A 26013-nucleotide genomic window follows, 5' to 3' on the forward strand; every position below is an offset into this window, starting at 1 on the left:
TAAGAAAAAGGGGATACTGGGCCAGCACCCTAACTCCCTGTGGAGCCTATTAGGCTGTCGCCCTCCATGCAGGTTTGCAGCTCCTCACCTAAATAACAGCTCAGATGTGACAAAGAAAATAACTTTTGAAGGTGTCCCCCATGCTCTACAACCAGGCCAGAGTACCCTTTCCGAACCTCTATCTGTACAGCTTCTCTCCTATTTCCAATTAATGTCATTTTTTTCTATATTCCATTCCAAGCCCTGGCAATACCCCCCAGGTACAGCTGTTATCAATTATTTTAGCTATTTTGATTGCTGGGAAAAAAAAATATATGATACTGTTTATTGATATTATGTTTTTCACATTTGAGAGTCTTTCATATTATCAGTTGGATTTATGCTTTTAATTGCTATAGACAACCTTGAACAGTTTTTATTGGCAAAGAAATGTTAAATTAAACTGAAATCCTGCCTGGCCCTACGCTGGTGAATGGCGCTAATGGTCAGCAAGCGCCCAGCTCTACTTACAAGAACTGCAGGGAGATTCCAGCTCTCTTCATGCTTGCTATGACAATGTCCAGCTGGTCCGTGCTGAATGGGCTGCTGAGATCTGTGAACAATGCAATGTGAAGTCTCTCAAATTTCTTCCCCCTGCAGCCAAGCAAGAGAGAGACTCCAGCTGTGAACAACTGCAAGCCAACACAGCCCAAACTCAACCAAAGAGCAGCCTTCTGCTCACTGGGTTTCTCAACAGACCATCACAATAGCTCTGGGTGCTCATATTTTTCAAAGCTGTGATTCTATCGCCGACCTATCTTAAGGTATTCGGAATTCCTACGCCTTATTTTACTTTATGCAGTTAATATAATATTAACCAAGTGGAAATAGATGGGATGGCTTGGAAAGCTCTCATAACTGGATCCCTGCAGATCTGCGAGGATCTGTGACTTACCTGCTAATTTTCGTTCCTGTAATACCACAGATCAGTCCAGACAAGTGGGTTTATGCATCCCTACCAGCAGATGGAGACAGAGAACAAAACCTTGAGGCACTGCTACATAACCGAGTCCACCTGCAATCCCTCAGTATTGATCTGTACCCAAGCCAAAGAATTAGAAACTACAAAACCCCATCTAGGGCAAAGAGGTAAGCTGGAACTCCCCCACTTGGAGCCTCTGTCATCTCCAGAAACACAAAAATTAGGTACAAAAACTCTTCTGACTATATTACATTGACTGTCAGGAAACAGTCTTTCGGCAGCGAAGGGGAGGGGTCTCTGGACTGGTCTGTGGTATTACAGGAACGAAAATTAGCAGGTAACAACCAATTTTCCTTTAAGAACATAAGAATATGCCATACTGGGTCAGACCAAGGGTCCATCAAGCCCAGCATCCTCTTTCCAACAGTGGCCAATCCAGGCCATAAGAACCTGGCAAGTACCCAAAAACTAAGTCTATTCCATGTTATTGGTGCTAGTAATAGCAATGACTATTTTCTAAGTCAACTTAATTAATAGCAGGTAATGGACTTCTCCAAGAACTTATCCAATTCTTTTTTAAACACAGCTATAATAACTGCACTAACATCCTCTGGCAACAAATTCCAGAGTTTAATTGTGCGTTGAGTAAAAAAGAACTTTCTCCGATTAGTTTTAAATGTGCCACATGCTAACTTCATGGAGTGCCCCTAGTCTTTCCATCATCTGAAAGAGTGAATAACCGATTCACATCTACCCATTCTAGACCTCTCATGATTTTAAACATCTCTATCATATCCCCCCTCAGCCGTCTCTTCTCCAAGTTGAAAAGTCCTAACCTCTTTAGTCTTTCCTCATAGGGGAGCTGTTCCATTCCCCTTATCATTTTGGTCGCCCTTCTCTGTACCTTCTCCATCGCAGTTATATCTTTTTTGAGATGCGGCGACCAGAACTGTACACAGTATTCAAGGTGCGGTCTCACCATGGAGCGATACAGAGGCATTATGACATTTTCCATTTTATTCACCATTCCCTTTCTAATAATTCCCAACATTGTTTGCTTTTTTAACTGTCGCAGTACACTGAACCGACAATTTCAATGTGTTATCCACTATGACGCCTAGGTCTCTTTCTTGGGTGGTAGCACCTAATATGGAACTTAACATTGTGTAATTATAGCATGGGTTATTTTTCCCTATATGCATCACCTTGCACTTATCCACATTAAATTTCATCTGCAATTTCGATGCCCAATTTTCCAGTCTCACAAGGTCTTCTTGCAATTTATCACAATCTGCTTGTGATTTAACTACTCTCAACAATTTTGAATCATCTGCAGATTTGATTACCTCACTCGTCGTATTTCTTTCCAGATCATTTATAAATATATTGAAAAGTAAGGGTCCCAATACAGATCCCTGAGTCACTCCACTGTCTACTCCCTTCCACTGAGAAAATTGTCCATTTAATCCTACTGTTTCCTGTCTTTTAACCAGTTTGTAATCCACGAAAGGACATCGCCACCTATGCCATGACTTTTTACTTTTCCTAGAAGCCTCTCTCATGAGGAACTTTGTCAAATGCCTTCTGAAAATCCAAGTACACTACATCTACCGGTTCACCTTTATCCACACATCAAAATCACAGAACATATAGAAAGACATGATTACCATTGGAAACCATGTCTTTCTATATGTCCTGTGATTTTGATGTTTAAAACAATTTCCACTATTTTTCCTGGCACTGAAGTCAGGCTAACCGGTCTGTAGTTTCCCAGATCGCCCCTAGAGCCCTTTTTAAATATTGGGGTTACATTAGCTATCCTCCAGTCTTCAGGTACAATGGATGATTTTAATGGTAGGTTACAAATGTTTACTAATAGGTCTGAAATTTCATTTTTTAGTTCCTTCAGAACTCTGGGGTGTATACCATCCATTCCAGGTGATTTACTACTCTTCAGTTTGTCAATCAGGCCTACCACATCTTCTAGGTTCACCGTGATTTGATTCAGTCCATCTGAATCATTACCCATGAAAACCTTCTCCAGTATGGGTACCTCCCCAACATCCTCTTCAGTAAACACCGAAGTAAAGAAATCATTTAATCTATCCGCGATGGCTTTATCTTCTCTTTTTTTTTTTTTGTTTGAAATATTTTATTGCTCAATGTTGCATCCATACAAAATATATAATATGTTGACATCGCATATTGTATGTAAATAACATCATTTAACACCGGTATGTGTACAGCAATAAAAACTTATGAAAACATCAAATATCAGTACTGTATTGTGTGTGTAAGGTCTCCGTATTAAGCACCAGAATCCTCAGTACCAAAATAGGGACCTAAATCCCTCCCCTCCCCCCCCTCCCCCCCGTCAACGAATAAGATATAGGTGATAAGATATAGGTGCTGTGGAACCTCCATCTAATAGATCCTAGGGTGTCCCAGAACAAGAAAAAGGGTACATGAAGCTAAACCTCCCGAGTGATTGGTGAAAATAAAGAAGCAGCAGAGATCATAGTCACTGGCCAGTACCCACAACAGCATTTAAACGTTATCTAGACTTCCCAGCCCCTTCTTCCACTCGGAGTATTTATGCCAAACCCGCCTAAAAACGCCCACTGTGTGGCGGAGATGAGCCGTAATTTCTGCAAGCCTGTAGATTTGTTCCACTTTGCTTTGAATCTCCCCTAGCGTGGGAACCAGCGGGGATTTCCATTTTCTGGCGATTTCTATTCTAGTCGCCGAGAATATAAAATGAGCCATAGTATCGGGTTGGTCCTTTCCCAGGGACAAGGGAAACCCCAGCAAGGCTTGTTGAGGCAGGAGGCACACATGGACCCGATAAATCTTGGTCAACCAAATTTCCAATTGAGACCACAATGGGTGCAATGCTGTACAGTCCCACCACATATGGAAAAAACTACCAATGGCCGAACATCCCCTCCAACATTGTGGGGGAAATGAAGGATACATGCGATGTAACCGCTCTGGAGGGTAATACCATCGCAACACCATCTTCCAAGCATTTTCAACAATATGGGATGCAATTAAACCTTTGCCCATCTGGGAAAAGAGCGTCTCCCATGCCCCCTGCTCAAAGGTGCGATGTAGGTCGGCTTCCCAGGCTTTAACGTAAGTGGGTTTCTGGAAGTTTTCCCTGCCCAGAAACGCATATATATTTGAAAGTAATTTAGTTGTTTGAGTATTTAAGCACAAACGTTCAAAATCAGATTTCCCTTGCCCTAAATGTCCCTGCAATTGGTGAGACTGAGCAAAATGTCGTAGCTGGAGATATAAATATACATCAGAGGCCGCTAAATCAAATTTTTGTTGTAACTCCCGGAAGCTTAATAAATTCTGTGTGCCCCAGAGCTGCCCCCAATGTTGAATTCCCTTCTTAGCCCATCCCTGAAAGGCCAGACTTTCGAAACCTGGCGTAAATAGAGAATTAGCATACAAATATGTGCTATGATGAAATTCCTGATTTCCTACCAACCCTGATTTATTAGCTTCCCATAGCTGTAAAGGGAGCAGCATAGAGGGTGGTAGACTATCTCGGGGCTGGAGAACCCAAGTCTTTTTAGGCTGCCAGAGCAGACTACACAACGGTACTGAAGCCAGTAATTGTTGACTGAATGTTATCCAGGGCTTCTGTAAGAAGCTCCTATGCCAATCTACCAGCGTCTTAAGTCTAGCTGCCGTATAATATCTTTCTAAATTTGGTACACCCAAGCCACCCTGTGATTTATTTCTGTAAAGAACCTTACGAGCCACTCTAGGTCTGCGGCCCCCCCAAATGTAGAATAACAAGCGTTTTTGCCAAATAGTAAGGCTTTGCCTAGGTATGGCTAAGGGAAGCGTTTGAAACAAATATAAAAACTTGGGCAAGATCATCATTTTCACAGCTGCTATCCGCCCAAACCAAGAAATCCTGTATCGATTCCACTCTTCCAAATCTTTAGTGATCTGAGCCCATAATTTATCATAGTTAAGCGTGGTCATATCCTGGGAAGCACTGATATAGACCCCTAAATATTTAAAGCTAGTGGATGCCCATCGAAATCTAAATTTCCCCCTCAAAGACTGCTCCATGTCAGCTGGAACATTTACATTAAGTATTTCTGATTTTTCCCAATTAATTCGAAATCCAGAAACCTTGCCAAAAGCCTGAAGAATTTGGGAGACTAGTGGAAGTGAGTGCTCCGGTTCAGTAACCAAAAGCAGAATATCATCCGCAAAAAGTGATATCTTTGTGGAGAAAGCGCCCACCTGTACCCCAGAAATTCCTGGGTGCTGCCGAATGATATTGGCCAGTGGTTCTAAAAAAATAGCGAATAACAATGGTGACAAGGGGCAACCCTGTCGTGTGCCTCTCTGCACCTGAAAGGTGGGCGAATACCCCCCATTAACCTTTACACATGCCAAAGGATTCTGGTAAAGTTGATGTAACCACTGCAAAAAGTTTGGCCCGAAATTCAAGCGGCTTAATAAAGTAAATAGATAGGGCCAATGAACTACATCAAAGGCTTTCTCGGCATCAACCGAGAGAGCCACGGCTGGTATCCTACGTTGTTTCACCCACCAGATCATATCCAATATCTTATGCACATTATCACTAGCCTGCCGGCCCGGTATAAAGCCAGCCTGGTCTGGATGAATTCTCTGGGACAAAAACCCATTTAGCCGGTTTGCTAATATCTTGGCGAGGATCTTTAAATCAATATTAATGAGGGATATCGGTCGATAAGACCCGCATACCGCGGGATCCCTACCAGGTTTAGTCAAGATCGTTATGCCGGCCGTATTTGCCGATGCTGAGAGTGACTGCCCTTCCCTCAAGGACTTGAAAAATTTAGCTAAGATAGGGGCAAGTTGTGGAGCAAACTGCTTATAGAACCGCCCCGTAAACCCATCCAGGCCAGGTGATTTTCCAGGTTTGAGGTTTTGAATAACCTTTTGAATCTCGAGTTCAGAAATATCCTTTTCCAGGATAGACCGCTGCGCAGGCTCTAAGGCAATCAGGTCTATATTCTCCAGATATTCGTCTATGGCACTCTGTGGTATCTGACCATCAGCAGAGTACAATTCGGAATAGAATTGCTGAAAGCGCTGCCTGATCTCCGTACCAGTGGTTAACATGGTACCCGCTTGACTTTTAATTTTAACAATGGTCGCCTGCTCCTGTCGGCGTTTTAATTTGCGAGCCAATAGTTTCCCCGCTTTATTGCCGCCTTCAAAATATTTTTGTTGAGTCCGTTCAAGCTGAAACGCAATAGCAGCAGCATCCAGGGACGCTATGCACGTGCGCACAGCCTCAAGGGACGCAAGAACATCCTCTCTCGTTGGGTCCCTTTTATGAGTTTTCTCTATCGCCTGCAATCGTCGTACTAGTCTCTCCCGTTCTGCTATTCTTTGACGTTTAAGATAAGAAGCTCTAGCTATAAATTTCCCACGTAAAACTGCTTTTAAGCAGTCCCAAATTGTTCCAGCACTCATCTCCCCAGTATCATTAAATGTTAAATAATCTTGAATTTCTTGTTCTATGTGTGTAGTAAAATCCGGATCATTGAGAAGAGAATCATTCAATTTCCAATATTGTACCCCTCGGTCATAATCTTTAAGTTGTAAGGAAAACCAAATGGGGGCATGATCTGACCACACAATGGCCTCTATGTCTACTTTCATCACCCGGGGTAATAGGCTTCTGCTACCCAGAAACATGTCAATCCTTGAATAACTATTATGTGGGGTTGAGTAAAATGTATAGTTTCTGGATTTTGGAAAGCGAGTGCGCCAAATATCCAAAAGGCCCATATCGGCCATCAGACCTTTAAGGGCCCGGCGAGCCAGCTTTGGGTCCGCACTGTGTCCCGTAGAAGTGTCCTTACCCGGATCCAGGGTCAAATTAAAGTCCCCACCAATAATGAGAGTGCCTTCTATTTGAGAGGCCAAAGTGTGATTCAGGGATCTAAAGAAATCTGCCTTTTGGGTAGTAGGCCCGTATACAGAGACTAAAGAGAAGATTTCTCCCCCCAATGAAAGCTTTACCAAGACCATGCGGCCGGATGGGTCTGCTATAAGATCCTTAAATTCAAAGTGAACATCTTTGTGTAATAAGATTCCCACCCCCGAATATCTTGATGAGGGAGTTGCAGCCGCCCAATATTGATGAGGGAATTTAGGGTGTTTCATAAGGCCCAGATATCGTTTACGGAGATGGGTTTCCTGAAGGAAAACCACCGCGGCCTTCATCCGGTCTAATTCCTTAAACAATAATTTACGCTTACCTGGGCTATTCAGTCCTTTAGTGTTAAGAGAAAAAAAGTTCAGAGTAAACATTAGAGGACAGCCTCCCCCCTATCCTGCCACCTCCCTCCAGGGAACCCCCACCCAGAATCCATTTGCTTATAGAGACCAACCTTATCACCTTCATTATCAGAAGCCTTTACCCCGAACCCCAACCCCCCACCCCCCCCCTCCAGCAAACCCAGAAGCACAAACCCTGTGCTCCAAATGAACATGGAGGAAATCGTCGTCACTCCTCATGGCACCTATACGGGCAGCGAATTAAACTTAAAGTAACCGCCTATTGCCCTACCAACGAGCAGAACAAAGGTCCAGCATGCATTTCAACCAAACTCAGTTAGTCCACAGTGTCCGCCGAAGGGCCTCATGGTACCTACACGGGCAGCGAATGAAACTTAAAATAACCGCCTATGTCCCTGCAAACGAGCAGAACAAAGGTCCAGCATGCATTTCAACCAAACTCAGTTAGTCCACAGTGTCCGCCGTAGGATCAGTCGAAGAAGTATTCCTCTGTAACCGTCTTCGCCCCTTGGGCACGCGCTGCCAGCGAGGCTGTGAGTTGATTGTAGCCGCAATTTGGGTCAGAGTAGAACCAGCTCCTTTCGCCACGGGTGGTACTGCAATAATGATACCTGCCTCCTTCAAAATCGCGCTGGCCTCCAGGACTGTCTTGACTCTGTGTGTAGTACCCTGAATCATAAAGGACACTCCTCCAGGATAAAGCCAGCGGTACCGGATGTTAGCCTCCTGTAGTTTAATAGTAACACAGCGAAATTCCTGACGCTTTTTTAAAGTGGCTGATGATAAATCAGCAAAGATAGCAATATCCTGATCCTCCCAACGCCACGTGCGCTTGCTTCTGGAAATAGTAAAAAGCTGTTCTTTTAAAGGAAAAGAGTGGAAACAAACCACTATATCTCTAGGTCGATTGGCAAGTTTCGGTCCCAGCGCTCTATGCGCCCTATCCAGAAGAATATTAGGCATGGCGGTGTCCTTCAGTGTTTCGTCACTTTCCCAGAGAAAAGCTGCTATTCTTTTCACCACGACAAAGCAGTCCCCATACTCCTCCGTTTCCGGTACCCCCCTTATCCGAAGATTATTTCTCCGGCTCCGGTTCTCCATATCTTCCACTTTTTCCGCTAAAGTCTGGCAGATCGCTTGCAAATTCTGGTGGCAGAGTTGCATCTGAGTCCAGCCCTCCCCCTGAGTGTCTAGCCGGAGCTCAGCCTCATCCACCCGTCTGCCCAGCTCTGCATGGTCTTCTTTCAAGTCAGCAATTAAAGTGGTAATTTCTGCTTTATAATTTTTAATGTCCTGCCTCAGTTCTATGAACCAACCTCTAATTTCATCTCGGAATGGTTCTGTGATCTCCGGAGTCGGCAGTGCAGGGGCCCCCTCTTCGCCCTCCGAAAGCGTGTGCTCCGCCGCCATTTTGGAATTTTCGCCGCTGTTTTCGCCGGCTTCCCTGGTGTAGGAGAACTTTTTAAGCTCGCTAATTTTGCGTTTCGTCGTCATGCCTTATAAGTCAGAAGCCCTTCGACTAACAGTCACCCGCGTTTGAGGGAAAAAAAAAAAAAATCGATAAAATCGCGCGGTTACAGCGATTTGGCCCGCAGTGCTCACGGAGCAGCAGAGTTAAGCTGCTCGCATGAGGGGTGACGTCACTTCCTCCGGCTTTATCTTCTCTTAAGTGCCCCTTTAACCCCTCGATCATCTAACGATCCAACTGACTCCCTCACAGGCTTTCTACTTCGGATATATTTTAAAAAGTATTTACTGTGAGTTTTTGTCTCTGTGGCCTAATTCTTTTCAAATTCTCTCTTAGCCTATTTCTTACATTTAACTTGCCAACATTTATGCATTATCCTATTTTCTTCTCTTGGATCCTTCTTCCAATTTTTGAATGCAGATCTTTCGGCTAAAATAGCTTCCTTCACCTCCCCTTTTAACCATGCTGGTAATCGTTTTGCCTTCTTTCCACCTTTTTTAATGTGTGGAATACATCTGGAATGTGCTTCTAGGATTGTATTTTTTAGCAATAATTAGAAAAGGAGTCCAAGTGCCTGTAACTAAAAACTCACCTGAGCTAAAAACTTCTAACTTATCCCTATCAATTAAAAAGCAGAATGAAAATACAAACAAAAAACAAACTTTGAAATGTTTGTATGCTAATGCCAGAAGTCTATGAAGTAAGATGGGAGAATTAGAATGTATAGCAGTGAATGACGACATAGACTTAATTGGCATCTCAGAGACAATGTGGAAAGAGGATAACCAATGGGACAGTGCTATACTGGGGTACAAATTATATCGCAATGACAGAGAGGAGCACTCTGGAGGAGGTGTGGCGCTTTATGTCCGGGTTGGCATAGAGTCCAACAGGATAAACATCCTGCATGAGACTAAATACAAAATTGAATCTTTATGGGTAGAAATCTCTTGTGTGTCGGGGAAGACTATAGTGATCGGGGTATACTATCGTCCACCTGGTCAAGATGGTGAGACAGACAGTGAAATGCTAAGAGAAATTAGGGAAGCTAACTAAATTGGTAGTGCAGTAATAATGGGAGACTTCAATTACCCCCATATTGACTGGGTAAATGTATCATCTGGTCACACTAGAGAGATAACGTTCCTGGTTGGAATAAATGATAGCTTTATGGAGCAATTGGTTCAGGAACCGACGAGAGAGGGAGCAATTTTAGATCTAATTCTCAGTGGAGCACAGGACTTGGTGAGAGAGGTAACGGTGGTGGGGCCGCTTGGCAATAGTGATCATAATAAGATCAAATTTGATTTAATGACTGGAAGAGGAACAGTGTGCAAATCCAAGGCTCTCGTGCTAAACTTTCAAAAGGGAAACTTTGATAAAATGAGAAAAATTGTTAGAAAAAAACTGAAAGGAGCAGCTACAAAAGTAAAAAAATGTCCAAGAGGCGTGGTCATTGTTAAAAAATACCATTCTAGAAGCACAGTCCAGATGTATTCCACACATTAAGAAAGGTGGAAAGAAGGCAAAACGATTACCGGCATGGTTAAAAGGGGTGGTGAAAGAAGCTATTTTAGCCAAAAGATCTTCATTCAAAAATTGGAAGAAGGATCCAACAGAAGAAAATAGGATAAAGCATAAACATTGGCAAGTTAAATGTAAGACATTGATAAGACAGGCTAAGAGAGAATTTGAAAAGAAGTTGGCTGCAGAGGCAAAAAACTCACAGTAAAAACTTTTTAAAATATATCTGAAGCAGAAAGCCTGTGAGGGAGTCAGTTGGACCGTTAGATGATCGAGGGGTTAAAGGGGCACTTAGAGAAGATAAGGCCATCGCGGAAAGATTAAATGATTTCTTTGCTTCGGTGTTTACTGAAGAGGATGTTGGGGAGGTACCCGTAATGGAGAAGGTTTTCATGGGTAATGATTCAGATGGATTGAATCAAATCACGGTGAACTTAGAAGATGTGGTAGGCCTGATTGACAAACTGAAGAGTAGTAAATCACCTGGACCGGATGGTATACACCCCAGAGTTCTGAAGGAACTAAAAAATGAAATTTCAGACCTATTAGTAAAAATTTGTAACTTATTAAAATCATCCATTACACCTGAAAACTGGAGGATAGCAAATGTAACACCAATATTTAAAAAGGGCTCCAGGGGCGATCCGGGAAACTACAGACCGGTTAGCCTGACTTCAGTGCCAGGAAAAATAGTGGAAAGTCTTCTAAACATCAAAATCACAGAACATATAGAAAGACATGGTTTAATGAAACAAAGTCAGCATGGCTTTACCCAGGGCAAGTCTTGCCTCACAAATCTGCTTCACTTTTTTGAAGGAGTTAATAAACATGTGGATAAAGGTGAACCGGTAGATATAGTATACTTGGATTTTCAAAAGGCATTTGACAAAGTTCCTCATGAGAGGCTTCTAGGAAAAGTAAAAAGTCATGGGATAGGTGGCGATGTCCTTTCATGGATTGCAAACTGGCTAAAAGACAGGAAACAGAGTAGGATTAAATGGACAATTTTCTCAGTGGAAGGGAGTGGACAGTGGAGTGCCTCAGGGATCTGTATTGGGTCCCTTACTTTTCAATATATTAATAAATGATCTGGAAAGAAATACGACGAGTGAGATAATCAAATTTGCAGATGACACAAAATTGTTCAGAGTAATTAAATCACAAGCAGATTGTGATAAATTGCAGGAAGACCTTGTGAGACTGGAAAATTGGGCATCCAAATGGCAGATGAAATTTAATGTGGATAAGTGCAAGGTGATGCATATAGGGAAAAATAACCCATGGTATTACACAATGTTGGGTTCCATATTAGGTGCTACAACCCAAGAAAGAGATCTAGGTGTCATAGTGGATAACACATTGAAATCATCGGTTCAGTGTGCTGCGGCAGTCAAAAAAGCAAACAGAATGTTGGGAATTATTAGAAAGGGAATGGTGAATAAAACAGAAAATGTCATAATGCCTCTGTATCGCTCCATGGTGAGACCGCACCTTGAATACTGTGTACAATTCTGGTCGCCGTATCTCAAAAAAGATATAATTGTGATGGAGAAGGTATAGAGAAGGGCTACCAAAATGATAAGGGGAATGGAACAACTCCCCTACGAGGAAAGACTAAAGAGGTTAGGACTTTTCAGCTTGGAGAAGAGATGGCTGAGGCTGGATATGATAGCGGTGTTTAAAATCATGAGAGGTCTAAAACGGGTAGATGTGAATCGGTTATTTACTCTTTCGGATAGTAGAAAGACTAGGGGGCACTCCATGAAGTTAGCATGGGGCACATTTAAAACTAATCGGAGAAAGTTCTTTTTTACTCAACGCACAATTAAACTCTGGAATTTGTTGCCAGAGGATGTGGTTAGTGCAGTTAGTATAGCTGTGTTTAAAAAAGGATTGGATAAGTTCTTGAAGGAGAAGTCCACTACCTGCTATTAAGTTCACTTAGAGAATAGCCACTGCCATTAGCAATGGTAACATGGAATAGACTTAGTTTTTGGCTACTTGCCAGGTTCTTATGGCCTGGATTGGCCACTGTTGGAGACAGGATGCTGGGCTTGATGGACCCTTGGTCTGACCCAGTATGGCATTTTCTTATTTTCTTAACAATGACCACGCCTCTTGCTCACTTTTTACTTTTGTAGCTGCTCCTTTCAGGTTTTTTTTTTTTAACAATTTTTCTCATTTTATCAAGTTTTCCCTTTTGAAAGTTTAGCACGAGAGCCGTGGATTTGCTTAATGTCCCCCTTCCAGTCATTAAATCAAATTTAATCATATTATGATCACTATTGCCAAGCATCCCCACCACCATTATCTCTCTCACCAAATCCTGTGCTCCACTAAGAATTAGATCTAAAATTGCTCCCTCTCTTGTCAGTTCCTGAACCAATTGCTCCATAAAGCTATCATTTATTCCATCCAGGAACTTTATAACTCTAGCATGTACAGATGATACATTTACCCAATCAATATTGGGGTAATTGAAGTCTCCCATTATTACCGCACTACCAATTTGGTTAGCTTCCCTAATTTCTTTTAGCATTTCACTGTCAGTCTCACCATCTTGACCAGGTGGACGGTAGTATACCCCTATCACTATAGTCTTCCCCGACACACAAGGGATTTCTACCCATAAAGTTTCAATTGTGCATTTAGTCTCATGCAGGATGTTTATCCTGTTGGACTCTATGCCATCCCGGACATAAAGCGCCACACCGCCTCCCGGGTGCTCCTCTCTGTCATTGCGATATAATTTGTACCCCGGTATAGCACTGTCCCATTGGTTATCCTCTGTCCACCATGTCTCTGAGATGCCAATTAAGTCTATGTCATCATTCACTGCTATACATTCTAATTCTCCCATCTTACTTCTTAGACTTCTGGCATTAGCATACAAACATTTCAAAGTTTGTTTTTTGTTTGTATTTTCATTCTGCTTTTTAATTGATAGAGATAAGTTGGAATTTTTCAGCTCAGGTGAGTTTTTAGTTACAGGCACTTGGACTACTTTTCTTATTATTGGAACCTCACTGTCGGGATGCCCTAATTCTAATGCATCATTAGTATCCTTTGAAGATACCTCTCTCCGAACCATGCGCTGCTGAGCGACTGTCGGCTTTCCCCTTTGTTCTAGTTTAAAAGCTGCTCTACCTCCTTTTTAAAGGTTAGCGCCAGCAGTCTGGTTCCACCCTGGTTAAGGTGGAGCCCATCCCTTCGGAAGAGACTCCCCCTTCCCCAAAAGGTTCCCCAGTTCCTAATAAAACTGAATCCCTCTTCCTTGCACCATCGTCTCATCCACGCATTGAGACTCCGGAGCTCTGCCTGCCTCTGGTGACCTGCGCGTGGAACAGGGAGCATTTCAGAGAAAGCTACCCTGGAGGTTCTGGATTTAATCTTTCTACCTAAGAGTCTAAATTTGGCTTCCAGAACCTCCCTCCCACATTTTCCTATGTCGCTGGTGCCCACATGTACCATGACAGCCGGCTACTCCCCAGCACCATCTAAAATCCTATCTAGGTGAAGCGTGAGATCCGCCACCTTCGCACCAGGTAGGCATGTTACCAGGCGATCCTCACTCCCACCAGCCACCCAGCTAGCTACATTCCTAATAATCGAATCACCAACTATGACGGCCGACCTAACCCTTCCCTCCTGGGCAGATGCCCTGGGAGAACCATCCTTGGTGCGAGAGGACAATGCATCACCTGGAGAGCAGGTCCTTGCTACAGGATCCTTTCCTACTGCACCAGGTTGATGCTCGCAAATCATGAGACCTTCTTCCTCCAAGGCAGCACCAGGGCTGCCAGTCTGAAGTTGGGACTTGGCTACTATGTCCCTGAAGGTCTCATCTATATACCTCTCTGACTGCCTCAGCTCCTCCAGGTCTGTCTCTCTGTACATACCCACATCAGTCCAGACAGGTGGGATGTATCCAAGCATTCCTAAACTGGGCAGGAACTCGAAAGACCCGTGTGCAACACACTCTCACCAAAAGACGCATCAAGCTATGCGCGCATGTCCAAACGGTAATGTCTGGTGAAAGTGTGAAGCGAAGACCACACCACCGCTCTGCAAATCTCCCAGGGAGAAAGCAACTGACACTCTGCCTAAGAAGCTGCTTGCGCCCTAGTAGAATGCGCTTTCAGCCCCTCTGGGACCTTACAAATATACGCAGAGCAAACAGCCTCCCTAAGCCACCATGCAATCATGGCCTTCAAGGGCTTATCACCTTTATTTATTTTAAATTCTTATATACCGACTTTCTTGTATAGAATACAAATCACACCGGTTTACATTGAAACATAACAGCCGCTAGGGAGCGAATTCAAGGAACATTTAAAACAGTGGCTTAAGAATGATGCAAAGAAACATTTGAAACAATTGTACATACAGAAACAGTCACTTGAGAACTTTATCGGGAACATTTGAAACAGTTGCATGAAAGCAATGCTAGGAGAAACATTTGGGAAAAGGAGCAAAAACAACAAGTAGATAAAATAACTTAAGTACTGATAAAGATTCGGGTGCATTCAAGTAATGACAGAGAATCTAGGAAGCTGCGGAGACGGGGGAAGGGCTCTAGGTTTAGAGGCTAAGGATAAGGGAAAATATGACAGGGGAGGGTCTGGACACGTAGGGGGGCTGGTGACCAAGAGGTTGAAAAGGGGGGCAATGGACAAGCTCTGGGAGAACTAGATAAGAAAATTATTACTTACCTGCTAATTTTCGTTCCTGTAGTACCATGGATCAGTCCAGACAGTGGGTTATGTCCCCAATCCAGCAGATGGAGTCAGCACAAGCTTTGAGGGGGCGTCACCATAAGTACTACTACCCCCTCTGCAGGAGTTCAGTATCGAGTATATCAAAGCCCGAGTAGAAACCCCCGAAGGATCAAGTTTGTGGAAACAGATAATGAAAACAATTGTAACCGCAACAAGTAACTGCAAACATCCTACCAACTTGTAGGGAGCTGTGAAAAACAGCGAAAAGAAACGACTGTGAAGACACAGAACACTGCGAGCAAGAAGTAGCGCAGAGCTGAGCAGGATCAAGAACCCAAACGCGGTGGGCGTCTGGACTGATCCATGGTACTACAGGAACGAAAATTAGCAGGTAAGTAATAATTTTCTTTTCCCTGTACGTACCTGGATCAGTCCAGACAGTGGGATGTACCCAAGCTTCCCTAAATCGGGTGGGGTCCTGCGAGGCCTGCTCGGAGAACCTGCTCGCCAAAGTGTCCAGAGACTGAAGAGGCGAGGTGCAGACGATAGTGCCTCGAGAACGTGTGTAACGATTTCCAGGTGGCTGCCCTACAAATTTCCTGCGAGGATACCGAGCGAGACTCCGCCCAGGAAGCCGCCTGAGAACGTGTAGAATGCGCTATGATTCCGGGTGGGGGAGTCCGACCTGACCCAATGTAGGAAGCAGCAATGCCGGCCTTCAGCCATCTGGCAATGGTAGTCTTCGAGGCCTGAGACCCCTTCTTAGGACCGGCCCAGAGTACGAAGAGATGGTCAGAGGTCCGGAACTCATTTGTAGCCTCCAGATAGAGGCGCAGAGTGCGCTTGACATTCAAGAGACGGAGAGACTTCGGCTCTGAGGAAGAGAAGGACGGCAACTCCACCGTCTGGTTCACATGGAATGCAGAAACCACCTTCGGAAGGAAGGAGGGAACGGTGCGAAGCGAAACTCCAGAGTCGGAGAAACGGAGATAGGGCTCTCTACACGACAGAGCCTGCAGCTCCGAGATGCGTCGAGCGGAACAGATGGCCACAAGAAATACAGTCTTGAGAGTGAGATCCTTTATCGTTGCGCTGCGCAGCGGCTCGAACGGTGGTCCCGACAGGGAGCGAAGCACAAGGTTAAGACTCCAGGAGGGACAAGGGTCCCGTAACGGAGGACGCATATGCTTGACACCCTTGAGAAAACGAGCAATGTCAGGATACTGTAGAAGAGAGCCCCCATCGCTCAACAGCGAACCAAGGGCGGCCACCTGAACCCGTAGTGAATTATAGGCGAGCCCTTTTTCCACCCCCGCCTGTAGAAACTGAAGGATCTGAGGTACAGAAGCCTTAGCGGGTCTCGTGGCCTGGCTGGTACACCAGAGATCGAACATAGGCCGCCGACGTCGATGTCTTTCGTGCCCGCAATAGCATGGATACTACCGCCTCCAGGTAGCCCCGACGCCGGAGGCGGCGCCTCACAAAAGCCAGGCCGCAAGACAGAAGAGTTCTGCCTGCTCGAAAAATACCGGGCCCTGATGTAGGAGCTGGGGGAGGTGCCCCAGCCTGATTGGCCCGTCGATCACCAGCTGTAGCAGGTCCGCAAACCAGGGTCGCCTGGGCCATTCCGGGGCGACGAAAACCACGGTCCCCTGATGGCTTTCTATTCTGCGGAGCATCCTGCCCACCAGGGGCCATGGTGGAAAAGCGTAGAGCAGAAGATGTGGCGGCCACGGGAGGACCAGGGCATCCACTCCCTCCGCGCCGCACTCTCTCCGGCGACTGAAGAAGCGTGGAGCCTTGGCGTTGAGAGCGGACGCCATCAGATCCAAGTGGGGGGCCCCCCACCGATGGACGAGAAGTTGCATCGCTTTGTCGGAGAGAGACCACTCTCCGGGGTCCAGCAGTTGACGACTGAGGAAGTCCGCCTGGATGTTGTCCACACCGGCGATGTGCAAGGCCGCTAGCCGGACGAGATGACGCTCCGCCCATTGCATCAGCAGCGCTGCCTCGAGCACGACCTGCGGGCTGCGCGTGCCTCCTTGTCGGTTGATGTAGGCCACGGTGGTAGCGTTGTCCGATAGGATTCTGACTTCCCGGTTCCGAAGAAGCGGGAGGAAATGTCGCAGAGCTAGCCGGACCGCTCTGGTTTCCAGACAGTTGATTGACCACTTTGCCTCCACCGTGGACCACGTCCCCTGCGTGGCGCTTCGATCGCAGACTGCACCCCAGCCTGCTAGACTGGCATCGGTGGTCACCACCACCCAATTTGGCAGATCGAGGGACACGCCACGGGCCAGGTTCGGCGGATCCAACCACCAGCCCAGACTGTCCCTGGCATTCTGCGGGAGCGGGAGAATCATCTGGTAGTCCTGCGATACTGGTTTCCAACGGGAGAGGAGCGCCCACTGTAAGGTCCTGATGTGCGCGAAAGCCCAAGGTACAAGGTCGATGGTGGACCCCATCACTCCAAGGAGTTGCAGGTAGTCCCAGGAGGTGGGCTCTGGTAACGCAGAGAACCGTCGTGTATGATCCCGCAAGGATTGAGCTTTGTCCTGGCGCAGAAAAACTTTGCCCAGTAGGGTGTCGAAGGTCGCCCCCAAAAAAACCCAAGCGTTGTGAGGGCATGAGGGAGCTCTTGGAGAAGTTCACTACCCATCCCAGGGAATGTAGAAACCGTACTACTCGAGTCACCGCTGAGCGTCCATGATCGAATGACTTCGCCCGGAGGAGCCAATCGTCCAGATAAGGATGAACCAGGATGCCCTCCTTCCGGAGAGCTGCCACCACGACTACCATGATCTTGGTGAAGGTGCGCGGCGCCGTCGCCAATCCGAACGGGAGAGCCGTGAACTGAAAATGCTGGTCCAGAATTTTGAAACGAAGGAAACGGTGGTGGTCCGGGCGGATGGGAATGTGCAGGTAGGCCTCCGTTAAGTCCAGGGAGGAGAGGAACTCCCCCCGATGCACCGCCGCATCACTGACCGGAGCGTTTCCATGCGGAACCGAACGACTCGAAGGGATTTGTTGACTTCCTTGAGGTGTAGGATAGGCCGGAAGGTACCGTCCTTCTTTGGTACGACGAAATAGATGGAATAGTGGCCCGAGCCCACCTCTCTGAAGGGCACAGGCGCAATAGCGCCTATCTCTCGGAGTCTGTCCAGAGTCAGCAGCACCGCTCCTCTCTTGAGGTCCGAGCCACAGGGGGAAAAGATGAACCTTCCCTGCGGGGGGCGGACAAATTCCAATGCGTAGCCGTGTTTTATGGTATCCAGGACCCACTGGTCCGAGGTGATCCGTGCCCACTCCGCGTAGAAATACGTTAGTCGGTCCCCAATCCTGGGGACAGGGGAGTGGGCGAGACTGGCATCATTGTGAAGACTTGGTATAGGGGTTCCCGGTTCCGGGAGTAGTGCGTGCGGGCCGACGCCCGCGAAAGGAGCGCGACCAGGGCTGAGACCTGGGGGTGGATGACCGGGAGCCCGCCTGTCTGTATCCCCTGTAGCGCCGTTGCGCTCTGGCTCTGGTCCGAAAAGAAGAAAATGCTCTGGATGGTCGAAACCTATCCTCCGGCAGCCGATGAACAGCGTTCTCCCCCAGGGACTTGATGATCTGGTCCAAATCCTCCCCGAAGAGGAACTTGCCCCTGAAGGGAAGAGAGCCCAGACTCGACTTAGAGGACGTATCAGCCGCCCAATTGCGTAGCCACAGTAGTCGTCGTGCTGCCACTACCGAAACCATGGATCTTGCGAGGACCCGAAAAAGGTCGTACGAGGCGTCCGCCCCATACGCCACTGCGGCTTCTAGCCGATCTGCCTGGGCAGCCTCATCGGACGGCAGGTTCTGAGACGTGAGGAGTGAGACCTCGAAAACCCGCTTAAGGAAAACTTCCAACTTACGATCCTGTGTGTCCCGCAACGCCACACCTCCCGTCACTGGGATAGTCGTCCTCTTCGTGACCGCCGACACTGCGGAGTCCACCTTTGGGACCTTGATGAGGTCCAGAAATCTTCGGGGAGCGGGTACAGCTTTTCCATAGCCCGGCTGCTCTTCAGGGAGGCCTCCGGGGTGTCCCATTCCCTGGTGAGAAGTTGTAAAAACGAGTCATGAATGGGAAAAGCCCGAGCCCTCGGCCGGAGTGCCGCCAGGACAGGATCTCCCTTCCTTGAAGAAGTGACGACAGCGGGAGCTACTGGGGCAGGCGGGTCTGGTGGCGGGTCCAAATCTAATTCTTGGATGATCTGCGGGATGAGGTCGTCCAGCTCTTCCCTCTGGAAGAGGCGTAGGGTACGCGGATCATCCCCCTCCTGCGTGCTGTCCCCTTGTCCCCCATCCGGGAGGTCAAGTCCATGTCCCGCTGGGTCTGGCACCGCCCCCACTGCCACGGGCGTGGATCGGACCCGGGTAGGAAGGCGGGAGGCCCCCACTCCCGGAGGGTTGGGGGGGGGGGCCGGCGTTGAGGGCGACATCCGAGGGATCTTAGGAGGGGGGGGGGTCCCACAGGTGCTTCCAGCCCCTGCAGATAAGCGGTATGCATGAGCAGGATAAACTCATGAGAGAATCCCGGCCTGCTCGGGTGCGCTTCGGGGCGGCGTGGTTCCTGCTCCCTGGCTCTGGGTGCTTGGTTCCTGCACCAAAATCGGGGGAACACCCCCGCTGGTAGAGTCCTCCAGGGATCCGTTCTCCCTCGTGGCCTCCAGGGATCCGTTCCCCCTCGTGGCCTGCGCCTCAGGGCGCTCAGAATGTAAAATGGCCGCCGTTCCCGCCAAAAATGGCAGAGTGGCCGGCCCGCACCGCCCGGGCAAAAAAGAGAAATCAGTCAGGGACTGTGAGGTACCTTCCCCCCCGGGAAGGCATCGTGCACAGATGCCCTCCCAGGAAATCCGGGACCCCAGGTCTCCGCAGGCCGCACAGCAGGACGGCCGCGGCATCGGGATCGCTGTAGGAGAAAAGAAAAAGCCACGGGGGGGGGGGGCACGCGCACAAAAGCGCCGCTGCGGGGGGGCCCGGTCGGCCCGCACTGCCCGCTGTCCGAAAATAGAGGAGGGTGCCGCGGGGGGGCCTTCCCGGCCACACGACCCGCCCCAGACATCTTTCCCTAAATGGCTCAGCAGCCCATGAGGAGCTGTAAAATGGCCACGGGTGAGGGAGTAAAGAGCGAAGAGGCCGGCTCCACCGGCTTTCGCGGGCTGAGCTGTGAAGGAAAAAACTACAAAGGAAAAACAAACTTACCCCTGGCTGCAACGAGAAATAAACAGCAAGGCCGCAGAGAAGAGACAAGGAAGATAAGTCACTCCCCAGAAGTTGAAAGAACTCTGCCTTACTTTTTTTTTAAAACTTAATACAAACTTGATACAAACTTGATCCACAGAAAAAGACAACAAGCCATAATCAAGCAAGAAAGTGAAGAAAAAGGAAAAGGAGGGGAAGCCTGATTCCCCTACTCGCATCTGCTGGAGTCAGAAGATACTGAACTCCTGCAGAGGGGGTAGTAGTATATATGGATACGCCCCCTCAAAGCTTGTGCTGACTCCATCTGCTGGATTGGGGACATAACCCACTGTCTGGACTGATCCAGGTACGTACAGGGAATGGGAATATGGCGTGATCTAGTTCCAGCATCGGAGAAGTGTTTATTTCTCAGGCAGGAATTGACTGAAAAGCCAAGTTTTCTCCTCCAAACCTTTTTCTCCTCCAAACACAAAAAGATGATCTGAGCACCGAAAAGAATTAGTGACCTCCAGATAATACAAGACAATCCGCATACATTCAAAAGATGCAGGTCCCTCACTCTGAGGAGAATTCCTGGACCACTCTGGGAAGACATGAAAAGAGGACACTACTTTCGGTAAAAAGGAGGGAACTGTTTGCAACTTAACGCCATCATTAGAAATACGCAGAAAAGGGTCTCTGCACGACAACGCCTGTAATTCCAAAATTCACCGGGCCAAACAAAATGCCACCAGAAACGCTGTCTTCAACGTCAGGTCTTTCAACGTTACCCCTCTCAAAGGGCGCTACACAGAGAACCAGAACCACCAAAATGAGGCTCCAATCCGGCACAATTTCCAAACTGGTGGTCGCAAATGCTTCACTCCTTTCAGAAACCAAACCACAACAGGATGGGAGGCTAACCACCTCCCTTGCACCTTGCCCCTAAGGGAACCCAAAGCAGATACCTGTACACTGAGCAAGTTATAGGCCAAGCCCTTAGACAAAAAGGATAAAATCTGGGGCACATCCACAGATAGGGGGATCTAGCTGGCGCTGCAGACACCAGGACTCAAAGACCCTCCAGACCCTGGCATACGCTACAGAGGTCGAGGGTCTCCGCGCCTGGAGAAGAGTAGAAATCACCTGCTCTGAATAGCCCTTCAGATGCAAGCACTGCCTCTCAAAAGCCAAGTCGCGAGACAAAAGTGATCCTCCTGATCCGAAAATATGGGTGTCTGTCGCAGCAAGCAGGCAGATGCACCAATCTGAGGGGTCCCTCGACAGTGAGATACACGAGATCTGTGAACCATGGGCAATGCAGCCACTCTGGTGCCACCAGCACCACCGATCGCGGATGCGACTCTATGCACCGCAGAACACGTCCGATGAGGGGCCATGGGGAAACACGTACAACAGGATCCCCGGCCAAGGACACACCAAGGCATCCAGGCCTACCACGCCGGCCTCTCATCTGAGACTGAAAAACCTTGCCGTCTTTGCGTTGGCCCGCATCGCCATAAGATCTTACTGAGGCACGCCCTATCTGGCACAGATGCGATCCCAAGTTTCCTGGGACAACTCCCATTCCCCCAGGTCCAACTGCTGCCTGCACACGGTCTGCACCTGTGATTTGAGACGCTATCCCCTCGAGATGGAGCTCCACCCAGACAAACAATTGTTTAGCTTCCAGTGCCACCGCATGACTTTGTCCCCCCCTTGGTGGTTGATGTATGCCATTGTTATTGCATTGTCTGAAAAAACCCGGACCATCTTGTCTTTGATCCAGGAGAGAAATTCCTCTAGCGCACATCAAACCGCCCTTGTTTCAAGGCGACTGATGGACCAGGTCCTCTCCTTTGCCAACCAAAGGCCCTGGACTGACCACCCCAGGCACACCACGATCTCATGTGCACAAATGCCCACGGAACCAAATCCAACGTGGAAGCCATGGACCCCAGAACCTGTAAATAGTCCCAGACCATTGGCACTGAAAGTCAAAGCACACGAGACACCTGTGCTTGCAATTTGGTCACCCTGTCAGGAGTCAAAGACACCCTGCCCCGCTAGGTATCAAAAAGTGCCCCCAGATACCCCAATGACCGCGAAGGGACCAAGTGACCCTTCACCACATTTATCACCCAACCCAGAAACCATAAGGTGTCCATAATTCGCTGATCTGGAAAGGAATACGAGTGAGGTTATCAAATTTGCAGATGATACAAAATTATTCAGAGTAGTTAAATCACAAGTGGATTGTGATGCATTACAGGAAGACCTTGCAAGACTGGAAGATTGGGCATCCAAATGGCAGATGAAATTTAATGTGGACAAGTGCAAGGTGTTGCATATAGGGAAAAATAACCCTTGCTGTAGTTACACGATGTTAGGTTCCATATTAGGAGCTACCACCCAGGAAAAGATCTAGGCATCATAGTGGATAATACTTTAAATCGTCGGCTCAGTGTGGTGCAGCAGTCAAAAAAGCAAACAGAATGTTAGGAATTATTAGGAAAAGAATGGTTAATAAAACGGAAAGTGTCATAATGCCTCTATATCGGTCCATGGTGAGACCGTACCTGGAATACTGTGTACAACTCTGGTCGCCGAATCTCTAAAAATATATAGTTGCGATGGAGAAGGTACAGAGAAGGGCAACCAAAATGATAAAGGGGCTGGAACAGCTCCCCTATGAGGAAAGGCTGAAGAGGTTAGGGCTGTTCAGCTTGGAGAAGAGATGGCTGAGGGGGGATATGATAGAGGTCTTTAAGATCATGAGAGGTCTTGAACGAGTAGATGTGAATCGGTTATTTACACTTTCGAATAATAGAAGGACTAGGGGGCATTCCATAAAGTTAGCAAGTAGCACATTTAAGACTAATCGGAGAAAATTCTTTTTCACTCAACGCACAATAAAGCTCTGGAATTTGTTGCCAGAGGATGTGGTTAGTGCAGTTTGTGTAGCTGGGTTCAAAAAAGGATTGGATAAGTTCTTGGAGGAGAAGTCCATTAATGGCTATTAATCAAGTTTACTTAGGGAATAGCCACTGCTATTAATTGCATCAGTAGCATGGGATCTTCTTAGTATTTGGGTAATTGCCAGGTTCTTGTGGCCTGGTTTGGCCTCTGTTGGAAACAGGATGCAGGGCTTGATGGACCCTTGGTCTGACCCAGCATGGCAATTTCTTATGTTCTTATGTTGATTTTCCACTACTGGCCCCTTGGCCGGCACCATCTGTCAGGTCTGCGGGCTCCTTAAAAGGACTGCTGATGTCCTGCAGGCTTGCCGGACCAGAACCTATGCGATTCCCGAAAACAAGACCAAGGTGGAAACACCTTCTTGCCAGATTTCTGATCCTCAGGCAACTTATTTCCCTTGGACTCTCCCAAAGACTTCATTAGCTGATCTAAATCCTCCCCAAATAGGAGCTTTCCCTTAAAGAGCTGGGCCTTGGACCACATGTCCATGGACCAGTTTCGCAACCACAAATGTCTGCGAGCCGCTACCGCCGAGACCATGCTCCTGGCCGAAGTGCAGACCAAGTCATAAAGCGCATCCACATCAGCCACTCCAGCCTCCAAGCATGCTGACTGCAGAGAATCCCCATCCCCGGAAGAAGCTTGCTCTTGATTCTTCTGCACCCAGCGTAGACAAGATCTCTGCATCATGCTACCACAAATCGCAGCCCAGAGACTCAAGGCAGACACTTCAAATAATCGCTTTAATTGAATTTCCAACTTGCGGTCCTGTACATCTCTCAAAGCAGCAGCCCCCACCACTGGCATGGTCGTCTTCTTGGTGACCGCTGAAACCACCACATCCACATTTAGTGCCCTCAGAAAGTCCAAGGTATCTTCCATCAGGGGATAAAGCTTAGCCATTGCCCTCCTGACCTTCAGACCCACTTCCGATGAGTCCTACGACCAGTTCACCAACTTGCAAATCTTCTTTGGCAAGGGAAAGGCACTAGGGGGCCCCCCGCAGATCATCTACAACCGGGTTCATGCCCTTATTATCCGACTCCTCCCGAGTCATCTTCAACCCCAATTCCTACAAAACTGTGGATTGAGGGGACGCAATTCCTCCTTTTAAACAAGGAGACTACCAGAGGGTCATCACCCTCCAACACCGGGAACTCATCCGGGTCCAGATCATCCTTATTTGCATCTGGGTCCACATTCAGAAATGCATCCATGTCCACATTCAGGTCGGCGCACTGCAAATCGAGAGGATCCTCCGCATACCATCAGAGTCCTCCCCATCCCTGGAGTCAGCCTCCGAACCTGCTCGACCCAAACCCAAGTGTCACAACAGGTCCCTGGATCCCCCTTCTGGAGCCAACTTAGGATTCTTGGAAGTACAAAAGGATAGCCACCCCTTCAGACGTTTGATCCCTGCTCCCTTCCTCATCAGTAAGACCTTATATAGGAGAAGAATGAACTCTGGGGAAAAGTCTTCAGGTTCCTCAGCCCCCTGATCAGAAAGGCTGCCCTCCAAATCTTCACCCCATCGAAATCTTCCTGTACCACAGGCGACAGGGGGGGGGGGGGCCGGAATCATGGGAGTCTGTTGAGCACCCGCGATTCCCAGCAGGTGCAGCTGTCCCCGAGACCCCCTGGGGCCACAGCCGGGGCCTCCGATGAAGGGCTCTCTTCTCCAAGGAACCCCCAAGGTCCTTTTATCCCCCGCCTTGCAGCTGGAACAAAGGGATTTACTGCTGAGCAGAGCAGACCAAACCCTGCAGGCCGCCACACGCGGTTTTGGCGCCATTCCACAATAGGCGCTCTGCAGCACAACACACAGCTCAACCATCACGCCGCACACACACACACACACACACACGACACGCACAACAGGCCCAGTAGGCTGCACACGCAGCAGCAAAGGCGCGCATCGGCTGCTAACAAAAACCGCCCTAAGCGGTGCACAGGAAACCCCAATGTGAAGGCAGTCGGTCCTACTGCAAAGTTGCGTGGCAGCACCGGCCCAAGAACCTAACCGGCAAACAGGCAAATCAAACCACACCCGCGGTCCCCGTTAGCCGAGCCACCACTTCCCTCACCACCCCCGAAGCAAGGCAGAAAAATCCACAACCTTTTCCTCCTGAAGTGCCGACAGCTCCCACTGTCACAGAGGCACTCACCATCTGACTGTTCCCCTAAGGCGTTGTAAATAAAAACAAAAAAGCCAAAGACCTTTTTGTTCCTTTTTTTTTTTTTTTAAACAGCTTAACTCGAAGACAACAAGGCACTTTCCTGACTGGTGAAGACTCAGGAGGCGGCATCAGTGACCCTGAGAGAAACAGTTCCCCTGGCTATCAGGACCTCGAGCCAGCTGAGGACAAACACCAGCCCTGCTCCACCTGAGGGATGGTCCACGAAGGAGCCTAACACCTCAAGGAGACTTCGGAAACTTCAGAAATTACTTCTCTCTCTCATTCAATTTAAATTTGGTGAGAATGCAGGTTTGCACCTCTACCATCTGCTGGAGACAGAGAAATACTGAGGGAGTGCAGACGGCACTCTCTGTTATGTAGCAGGGCCTCAAGGTTTTGTTCTCTGCCTCCATCTGCTGGTAGGGATGCGTAACACACTTGTCTGATCTGATCTGGGTATGGTACAGGAACCACAAAACATTTCTGGATCTGAATACAAAGTCTGGGCATTTTGGCAGACAGGATGCAGACCAAAAAGCCTGTGGTTGGGATCAGATGCTCCACAGGAAGCAGGAGACGGCAGCAAGAAAGAGCGCACTGTCTCGTGCCTTTTCCATCACCTGCAGCCACAGTGGCAAGAGCGTA

At 47.9% G+C, this 26013-nt stretch overlaps 1 protein-coding gene across 1 annotated transcript in view; it reads right to left on the reverse strand.

Moving 5' to 3' along the window:
- The window catches only part of XRCC5 (X-ray repair cross complementing 5), a 203631-nt gene that overhangs the window by 145760 nt on the left and 31858 nt on the right, over positions 1 to 26013 (reverse strand). Inside the window, exon 5 of the mRNA XM_029605119.1 lies at positions 511 to 633. Coding sequence (XP_029460979.1) covers positions 511 to 633 — 123 coding nt within the window. The remainder of the gene's footprint in view (positions 1 to 510; positions 634 to 26013) is intronic.

The sequence above is a fragment of the Rhinatrema bivittatum genome, chromosome 6 (assembly GCF_901001135.1).
Source record: "Rhinatrema bivittatum chromosome 6, aRhiBiv1.1, whole genome shotgun sequence".
Classification (NCBI taxonomy): Eukaryota; Metazoa; Chordata; class Amphibia; order Gymnophiona; family Rhinatrematidae; genus Rhinatrema; species Rhinatrema bivittatum.